At 37.7% G+C, this 10,660-nt stretch overlaps 1 protein-coding gene across 4 annotated transcripts in view; it reads right to left on the bottom strand.

The window, feature by feature from the left end:
- INTS6 (integrator complex subunit 6) overlaps positions 1-10,660 on the bottom strand; it is a 45,571-nt gene that overhangs the window by 13,848 nt on the left and 21,063 nt on the right. For all 4 annotated transcript variants that reach the window (XM_040583789.1, XM_040583791.1, XM_040583788.1 and 1 more), the window contains 3 exons: positions 3,339-3,522; positions 2,220-2,345; positions 1,202-1,356 (listed from right to left, as the gene is read on the bottom strand). In XM_040583789.1, coding sequence (XP_040439723.1) covers positions 1,202-1,356; positions 2,220-2,345; positions 3,339-3,522 — 465 coding nt within the window. The remainder of the gene's footprint in view (positions 1-1,201; positions 1,357-2,219; positions 2,346-3,338; positions 3,523-10,660) is intronic.

Raw genomic sequence — 10,660 nt, 5'->3', positions numbered from 1 at the left:
AAGAATTTTTTCTCATCTTCTCACCACTTGGGTAAGGCAGCCTCACATTTTTAGCATTTAGTTAACAATTCTTCACTTGGCAAAACGTATTTTAATAATTTCAACCAAGACCTGCAGTAGCAAACTATACTGACTCTATACAGTCAATGGAGGCAGATGTCATTGATAGTGATTACAAGGAGTACACAGGACAGTTTTCCTACAGAGCAGCTTTTAAACATCCAGTACACAATGACTTTTTTTTTTAAATTACTACAGAAGATTTACTTTTATTCATATATGCTAGCTTGTTTACAGTTCAAAAGGGCACCCACATCCTTCAATGACCATGGCCAAGATGCCAGCAATATCAAACCTGTAAATGTAACTAGAATTTCATACTTATATTACTCAACAACGTGTATCTCAAAGGACTTTATATTTTTCTCAAAGGAGAATTTATGAGAAGTTCAATGAGTTTGTTAGCACACTAGTTTCAGATCAAAAAAACCCACAGAACTTCAAGAAAAATCATCATGAAATAGGAACAATTATACAACTGAATTATTTCTACTTTAATGATTTTCAAAGATCAGCAGAAATGCAAAAATACATTATCTTACTAACAATTAGTTCTCAGACCCAACAAAAGGCAGCGGCATATATTTTTATGGAAAAGAAAAAAATATAATTACTTTTGTGAGTAGTATTTTAAAAAACCAGGGTGAGTTTCTCTACTTGGGATAAATTGAAGGTATGGCTATACTGCACAACAGCAGATGAAATTACATTTACCTGCTAGAATGAAGACAGAACTATCACACAGATTCAAACCCAGGAAGATCATACCATCTTCTATTAATACCATCTGCAAGGCAACAGACTTTGATAGGCTATTATCAAAGTGCCACCTTATTTCTGGTTTGATATTTTAACAGAGTCCAAACAAATACTACGTGCATGTACTAGGTTGACCAATCTGTTACAGGCAGTTTCTTAATGAATGCTTCAAAGCTACTAAAAACCAAAAACCATAGTATTATTTTCTCATTAGTAATTTATCTGAGAACTGCAACACAGGTTTACATGTGTCATTACTTCTTGGGTCACACTGCTTTTACAGCTTCTCCAATGCAGTACATATCTGAAGGTTTAAAAACAGTGAAGAAATCCTGAAATATTCCCCCCTATACAAACCCTTCACTTTAACTACAGTACGTACCAGTGTTGGAGAATTTTGATCTGGCCAGAAGGATTCAGGAACAGGCCAATGACCTATAGGAACCCCAGTTTTAGGGTTTGGTCTGACATAAATAAGTTTGTGACAGCTGTGCCAAGGTTGGGGTCCAAAGGGTCTAGATATATCCGCCTGCCCATCTACAGAAGAGAAAGGTTTTATGAGTCAAAACAGTGTTAAAACTCAAAAAGAGTATTAAACAACTTCTGTGAAGAGTTTAAGAATTACACTCCCAGGGAAACTTTTCCTGCAGTTAATATCACTTCTAAGAATAGCAGATAGTCAGTAAGCATTTCTGCAAAAACCCAGAAACTATGAGAAACCAAATAAGCATTGAATGTTTACAGGATCAGAGCTGAGAAAGCCAATTATCTGGAGCCTTTCATACTAATCAGTTTCTTTCTCTTCCCATTGTTATTAACAGATAATCTTCAAATCTCCATGCATAAGAAAAATTGATACACAGAACTAATACTGCTGAACTAACTTTTTATTGCAGCAAAGCAGGATTAAAAAAATTCTATAAACGCTTCCAGTAACATCCTAAGAAGGACCTAGCTAAGTCATTTAGAAAGAGAAGCTAAGACTGCACTGTCATATTTGCCAGCTTAACTCTTAATGCAGCCACTTTACTACATTAAACAAAAAAAGATAATGTGTATAAACCCACAGTATTTCCATATCAAGCTATTTACATTTCTAGCTGGCTGAAAACTGCTGCTTAAAACTCATGAACCCATTTAACCATGCTTGATGTGAATAACTGCATTTAAGGCTACCTAACCAAACGTAGTTTTACATAGTATCTAGCAGCTATAGCCAGTATTTCGGAAAAGTACAACAGAATTTCAGACATTAACAGGTCCTTCTTGTAGTAATGTCTTAAAATGCAACAGTTTTCCTTTCGTTTTGGTAACTATTATTATGTTAAGTTCACTAAATTACATTGATAGTCATCTCTGCCATTTGATATCACAGTGTAAAAATAAAAAGTTTCAAGTACCATCAATGGGTGAGGGATCAGGTCCAGCTTTTTCAAAATTTATAACAACTCCACTTTGCACTTTTTGCACCAATGACTCAAGACACTGATTCAGCATTCTTGGAGAACACACACAATATGATCGACCTAGAACAATACAGTCAAGGTTAAGGTTGCTCAATGTTTCTGCCCTTGTTTTAACTTGCAGTATTTAAAACTGTTCACCCACCACAGGCATTGATTTATGTATGGATCACTGATTTAAAGCTTCTCCCAAACACTCCCTCTTTGTTTAAGCAGCAAGGCAGCCTAGCGAAGCAGTGACAGTGTTACATGCACATCATTGGAAACGTTTGCGTTTTAGCCCCTTAATGACTTTAACGCAAATTCTTGGTTGCATTCATGGAAAATGGGCTCCCCCTTGTGACAGACATCAGCACTTAAGTGGTCAAGAATTTCAGTCAAAACACTGTTCGTATAGCCCGTATGACAGTCAGAAAGTAGTTGAATCAAACCCTTTTGGAATGCTTTTTACATCCCTTTGTTTGCTCTCTATCACATCCCCTCCAATGCATCAGAAGAATCATCATGTTTTAATATATGATCATTTTTTTACAAACAAATTACAAATTTAATGTCAGAGTTTGAACGGGAATGTCATTTCTAAAAGATTAAAAATATGGGTTATGATGGAGAGAAAATTATCAGTTTTGCAGAATTACTATGCATTCTGCATTACAGAAATTCTACATTGCAATCTGCATGCTCTGGAGGGGAAAAAACCAAAACAATGTATTTCCTTCACTTTTGGCTTTTTTAGATCAGAGTATGACAGGAATTTCGCAAAGCTGTACTGCAGAACAGATTCAATTCTTACAATTTCTAATTGCAATACCAAGGTGCATTAGGAAAAAAATAAGTCTTCTCTTCTAAAGAACTGCTGTAGATTCACACTTTTCCAAGACAGGTTACATTAAATTGCCTGTTGCTTTAATGCAATAAGGATCTTTAGTTTTACTGTATCAGAGTTCTGAGTTCTTACAAGTAATGTAAGAACTTAGAAATACATATTCCATGATATGTACATGATTAATAGAGCTAAATTGAATTCATTTTCAGAAATATTGACTTGTCACTTGCCTCCTGTGACTTCGCACATAGGTGTGATTGCAGAGTCATCCACCGGTACCCCTGTCATCTGCTCTGATTCTGCTGCAGTAATACCAGGCAAACGGAGAACTAAAGCAAATAACCTCTGATCCCATCGAAAGGGTTCCTTAGTCAACTCACTTCCAGGTAGAGGGGAATTGAGAGGTAAATGGAGCTGAAAAGTAATTTAAAATCTGTGAATAAACTGCTTTTAAAACAAAAATTAATTCAGTTATACAGCAATGGCAATTCACTCTATATAAACATATCTGTAACCTCTCCATAGGATATCTGTAATTTGATTCAGGTACTGTACATTACAAGCAAGACACCCATCATTTAATCAACGCTTCAAACACTTCAAGGCAACATGATGCACAAAGTTGAGAGTTACAAAACCAAGTGGGAACAGCCACTTTTTAAAACTGATCTAAGCTTCACTCAATAGAATATTTTCTTTAGAATCTCAGCATTAAAAACTGCTTCACTGCAGCATTCTTGTTCAAACCATTTTCTGCAGAACAGGCCCACTCTCATCTCATTATTTTCCTCCGTCCTTCAAGATAAAAAGCACACCTGAATGAAAAGGTAATGTTAATCTACGACTCCTGTGGAAGAAATATAACTTGGGTATAGCTGCTCAAAAATATCTAACTGCCAGGATCACCTACTCTAAATAACTTCAAAAAGTGAACTAATGTGGTAGTTATAGAATCAGAAGGCAGAGATTTTACATAACTTGGGTATATCCCACAACCAAACTCATGCCTGTGCTTTAAGTGAAAAGCAGAGATTAAGATTCAAATCAACACTGAAATGCAAAATGAATTCTCACTTTTAGGTAACAGTAGCCACAGCTACCCGTACAAGGAAGAATTACTTGCTGTGTGCCATTGTGTGGCCTCTGGGAAGAACTACACAGAAGTTTTAGTTGAAAATATTGAAGATACTATCCAGGGACATAAAATACATGGGGACATTCTTTTTCACTTTAATTCTCAGAAGAGACAGTTAAAAGATTCAAGTTTCAGACTTCAAACATGCTGCGCTGAAGATACAGCAATGGTCAGGGTATTATTTACTACCCATTAACAGCTACAGCCAGAGAAACTAACAGAACGTCTAAAATACCCAGAGTTAGCAGCAGTTTTATAACTAGCTAACAAAAAAAGAAAAAAAATCAATACATTAGCTTCTAAGGGACAGCACAAGGCATTCAGAATACTCTAACCTCTCTTTTTGCATCCAGATACCTCACACAGAGATTAGTGGGGAAAAAGAAAGCTTACCAAAACATCCAACTACAGAAGCCCTGAACAGATAGACTAGAGTTACAACAATTACAAGTTTCAGAAAAATGTGATAGATCCCTGACTGATGATACTGTCAGCAGTATAAGCAAAATTCTCATTTCACCTGGAGCACTGCAGCCATAAAGGAGAAGAAAAATAATCCTGACTGCAACAACTGAAGTGGTGCAAACAGTTCCATTATCTAGCTAAATACAAAGGTTAAGCCCAAGAGCTGAAGCAAACTCAGCACTTCCTCAAACACTTCTCATGTAGCATTCAAAACAATCCCAATTCTCAATCTCAAATCAACATTAGCAAAGGAAACTACTAGTCTGTTTCAAAATCTGGTGCAAGTCCACAAAAGCACCTATTGCAAAAGTTGCCTTCATTTTTAGTTCATAGTAGTTAGTTAAGGAGTTTGCAACAAGCTGTTGAAAAATTTTTCTTGTTTGCTTATTTTTAAGAGATTAACTTGAAAGCATTAAACCTAATCTCCAATCTGGAAACCTCAGCTATTTCTATTTACGTAATAGCAAGCATCTCATATCAGGAAAAACACATGTCTTCGTGTTTGAAAATTAATCAATTTATTGCCATATCAAAGACAGGAAGAAACACAACAAACCCACTCATAACAAATGAGCAAGAATCAGAACACCTTGGGCTTTTCAGCACACCTGATGCTCCCTCCTCAATTTCTGCTTTTGTTGATGCAAGCAAAGGGCACATATGAGAAAAAACACTATTTTCCCCAAATGTCTGACATGAAATTGGTCAAATGGCACTCAGCTATGGCCCTAGTTTATTACTGATTCACACGCATGTCTTTTCCCCTTTTCACACAAAGGGACAGCAATGCCTGCCTGGCAAAGAAAACTCAGTTAAAAGAATAGCCACATTCTTAGTAAACAGCCTAGAATCTTGACTCACCTGCAAGCACTACAGCATCCTCACTTGGGGCTATTTTAAGAAACACCATTCACCAAACTTTCCTACTTAGATATGACTGAACAGAAGATTTACTAGTTCTGAAGAATACATTTCATCTGCAAAACATACCTATGTAACAGCACTGTTTTTCTCCAGGCAGCATATATACATATTCTTAAATATATTTACATATATTAAGTATCCCATTGGACCCTGCACCAACACTATCCTGAGTTCAGTTTATCTCAAACTACAAAACCTTTATTTGGCTCAGCTAGTTATATTGAGAGAACCCCAAAATCAAACAGTTCTCAGGAGCAGGCCATTGCGTTATATACATATTACTATGAGAAATATTCTCAAACTGTAAGACAACATGCAACACCATCAGCATCAAGTCAAATGTCCTCACTTTCCAACAGTGTAATTCCAGTTAAATTTAACATCCATGATACTGGAGGAGTTACAGATTCAAACCAGGCCTCATTCTCCACAGCCATTAGTAACTTGGTCTTCTCGCCTCCAGTAACTTCATTTTTTTCTAAGTTGGTATTGTATTACCATAGCAACTGCATACCTAGCATAAAATAAGATGAGCCTAGAAATGTACATCTTGCATTTCATTTCTCTTTCCCCACACACATTTCAACATGAAGGTATGCACATCTTTCCCTCTTTGTCCTTCATATTGGTTGCTGAGAAAAAGACAGACCAAACCGTTTAAAGGGAGGTTATTTACTAGCAGTGGTCTTCAACATGTCTATATATAACCACATACAAGTGTCCTCCCAGCAGCTGCTTTGTCTCAACACTAGTTTGTAGGAGCACACACAAACCCTACCATTCCCAAATGCTTTAATGCTACAATAATACAGCAGTGTGCACCTTATGCCCCTCTTCCATGCCTTTAAACTCACTTAAACCAACCACTGAATAACCAAGAGGACTTGGAGGACAGACTTTTACTGAAGAGATCTTAAAGAACCCTGTTATTAGTGAGCAGGTCTTTTATTTATTAGGAGTCCTTGTTTCTGTATACATTTATGCAATCATAAGAAGCAGCACCATCTGAAATTCTAAAAAAAGAAAAAATAAAATCTGAGGATCCCAGAGACCCTAGGTTGAATAAAAGCTAGATAAGCACTACAGAACTCTGCAGTACCAAGGTAGCTGGTGAAAGAGAGCCATGCTCTTCTGGCAATGACTGCATGTACAGGCTCAAACATTATGGTGGGCAGCACTAGCACTGCTTAAGCTTTAGTGTCCCGGTAATTACAGGCAGCTCCATCTTGGGAAATCTCATAAAAGGTTGTTACATGACTAGGTACTCAAAAATATCCATACAGGTACAGTCAACTTTGTCTTTTTCTATCTAAAAAGTCTTTAAAAAATAATCTATCAGCAAGTAACCTTCCTTGCAGGCTTTTCTGGTACCCATAAAAAGACATCCAACATTCCAAGCAAATGCAGCATTTAATTATTACAGAACTGAAGGACTAAAGATGGGCAATAAGATTCAAGCCCAGCTGAGAAAACAAGTCCTTGATAGACTGAGAAACTCTGCTTAAAGAGTTAACTGCAGCATTACGTTTTCCTATCTTTTTCCATCCAATCACATTTAGTTATAACACAGAGATAGGAAGCCACAAATTGTTATTCCATAGAAAATAACTTCAGATCACAGAGAGGCACCAGGTCCAACTGACACATGTCAACAATATCATATACTCAGCCACTCTGATGCTAGAGTTAGCCACAAGCAAGTATACACTGAGCTGATAGTTACACAGAATTCACATGTCAAGAGCTCTGGGGCTCACTGCCAAATGCTGTGATCCTGGCAACTGCTGCGAACAGGAATAACATGGGTGAGGAAGGACAGGACTACACATCTAATGAGATCTGCCACATATTTCTTGCAGAATTTGTTTAGAAATCAAGATCTTTAGCTGGAGGTACTTGAATTAAAAATATTACAGAGCGTCTACAGTTCCCAATTAACTTGTTACAGTTACTACAGCAGGGATACAAGTTGATCAGCCCTGGGAAGGATCAATATGACAATGCCAAACCACTCCGGGATGAGGAGTCAAGAAAATCACTAATTCCTCCTGTAAGAGTCTCCTATAACTGGTAGATCAGAATGACAACATACAGAAGCCAAGCAGCATTGCTCATGCTTTTGGTTTGTATAATCATTCATCAGAATGTATCAATAGGTCAATAACCCAGTTTGTCTTGCAAACAAGAGTTTAATGCTTCATCTCAAAACAAGGGAGCTTGTAGAAGGAAGGAAACATTGCTCAGCAGCTGCAAAACTGGAGAAGTATGACATTTCATCACAAAGAAAAGAGAAATCCCCTCAAGCAATTAAAAAATTGTAAAGGAAAGATCAGAAAAGGGGTAAGACCAGATGTGAGGGATCAGGCCAGCAGTGAAAGCCACTGCAAGAGGAATCCATAGCATGAGACCAATAATTAATAATGCTATTCCAACAGTATGAGCCTATGTCTTTCTCAAGTATGACTGGGACAAGTGAATCCAGGGAAGAATCTGGTCAACATGTTATGCTGAATGCAATACTGATGAGTGCCAGTTCATCAGCACTGACACATTAAAGTCAGTGCCAGAAGGGACAGTACTAAAAATCCTACTAACTTGGGCTGGTGAAGATGATGATTGCACAGACTGCATCATTCCTGTCTTCAGTCCGATGAACCACATCCACGAGACACAAAGTAGCACTGAATGGGTAAGGCTCTTCATCTTCAAACCCCATATTAAATTCCACAAAGGAACAGGACATCTGAAGAATTCAGCAAGAGCTCCGAAACAGTGTTTAAGCTTGACTGCTTCACACTGGGGCAAATGACAGTGTTCCCATAGCGATAAAGCTGATTTCATTGGTAAAAATGCAAATGTTCACCTGAATGACAAAGCTTTGAGAAAACTTGCCTCCAGGTTCCATGCTGGCTTCACAGGCATTCCAAAAACAATGTTCTGTCAGTTCTCTTGTACATAAGTTTTAAAAGAACTAAAAATATACTACCTTAGTCCATGATAAGAACTCTACACAAGAAGTAAAGACACTGTTGTCATAACCGGTGGGATATGATCACTTCCAACACCAACTCTGAAAAGCCGCTCCAAAGTCAAACCCAAAGAACAGAAGGCACATTTGAAAGTGACCAAAAAGCTTTGTTATCAAACAGAAGAGCAACAACAGACTTCTGTATCTCCAGGGTGGTATATTAATTCTACTTCATTTCTGCATGTCCAGCTTAGAGGTAACTGTAAAGGTCGCTCAGGCTACAGTAAGAAAAATTTCTGATCAATAGGACACATGCTGACAAACGCAAAAGACCATCCCAGAAAGACAGAAGCAACCCTGAATGCTTTGTTCCTCTGCTCTTTGACAGTGTTAAGGATGTTCCAACCAGTACAGCTATGGCGCACACACACACACAAAAAAAAAAAATCACATCCATTGCTGGGTATATATACCTTGTAAATACATATGGAAGAGCACTCCAAGCAACTTGCATTTTGTCTTGCAGGATGTAAAAGCAGTGCTCCCTTTCAGTTCCTCCAGAAGGCAATGTGTTTAAATTTGCTCATTTACCAAGAAATCATTAGTAGAGCAGATTCTGCATCTCTAGAATGTAGTTTAGCAATCATTAAATCATCTAAGTGTATCTGACCCAATGTCGCTATCATAACACAAACTCTGGGTGTGGCACACACTTATCAGTCAGCACCACTTATAAGCCAAGCCTAAATTTGGTAGATTCAAGTAGCCTCCAGAAAACCCATTTTCTCAACATGTTACAACAATTTAAAGATGTGAACATGTGACCAAATAGTTGCCTGATCATAAGAAAATGTCATTGTGTGAAGACTAAGGTGAAAAAGTTGAAGGAAAAGGAACAGAAAAAAACCCTCACTGGCTATAGAAAATCCTGACTCCTGCCATAAGGAAAAAAAAAACCTCACGACAGCCAATAGCTTTCTTTCTGAAATCATGTTGGATAAACGAACAAGATGAAAAGAAATGTAATGTAGAACCACAGAACTGTGTATGTTAGAAGGGACATGTGAAGGTTACACAGTCCACAGCCTTCTGATTGGCTCATGGCCTTGTCCAACTCAGTTTTGAGCATCTCCAGTAATGAAGATCACACAACCACTGGACAATCTACACTAGTGCTCTATCACCCAGTTAAAATTTCTGATAATCCAATCAGAATTTCCCAAGATGCAGTTTGCAGCTGTTGCCTTCTCATCTCAGCCCTGTGCACCTCCAAGAAAAGACTGGCTCCCCCCACAATTAAGTTGTGTATGGTGGTAAAAAAAAAGCCTCACCCCATAGCCTTCTCCTCTAAAAGCTGAACAAACCCACTTCTCAGCCTCTACCCAGATGTCATTTGCTTCACCTTCCCAGCATCTTGGGTGTCCCTCACTCCAGGATGTCAATGTCAGATTTTGCAAGTTAGTTATCTGAGAGCAGAGAGGTTGCTTCTCCTCAAGAAAGGACTTACACAGCTAAGTGATTACCTAATTTGCTCTTAAAAAACAACAGTATTCTGCTGTTAATAGCACTACATGTTGTGGAAGGCTCTAAAATAGTGTCACACTACCCTCTGCTTAATTAATACTTCCTCAGTGACAATCACTGTAAATATGAGGCTGCTATTCTACTCCGTCTGGACAAAGCTAAAAATAGCGTATTGGGCAAAAAAGTATGATGAAAATGAGGTTTTAGACAGACAACCTATTTGGTATCATGAATTCAGGCACTCCCTTTCAGTTACTGGCTATGGCTATTTGTTAGTAGTCCACATAAAATTATGAGGTCGTTCAACTTTCTTCCTCTAAGTCAGATAAATTACAAAAACATTCAAATACCACTTTCCACACAAACAACTTCTGTAAGTGCTGTAAGGACACAATATAACAGAGTATTAGGATAAATTCAAATAACTAATGAACAGCTATGTAAGTATGACAAATTAACTTTTACAGTCAGAAGTGGTGTACCACATGGAAGAGTCTGAATCCTCCCCTCAAGCTTTAGGACAGACCTTAAGATAT

Source organism: Falco naumanni, chromosome 2, assembly GCF_017639655.2.
Source record: "Falco naumanni isolate bFalNau1 chromosome 2, bFalNau1.pat, whole genome shotgun sequence".
Taxonomy (NCBI): domain Eukaryota; kingdom Metazoa; phylum Chordata; class Aves; order Falconiformes; family Falconidae; genus Falco; species Falco naumanni.
Note: the sequence above shows the minus strand (reverse complement) of the source record. Positions and strands in the feature narration are given on the sequence as shown.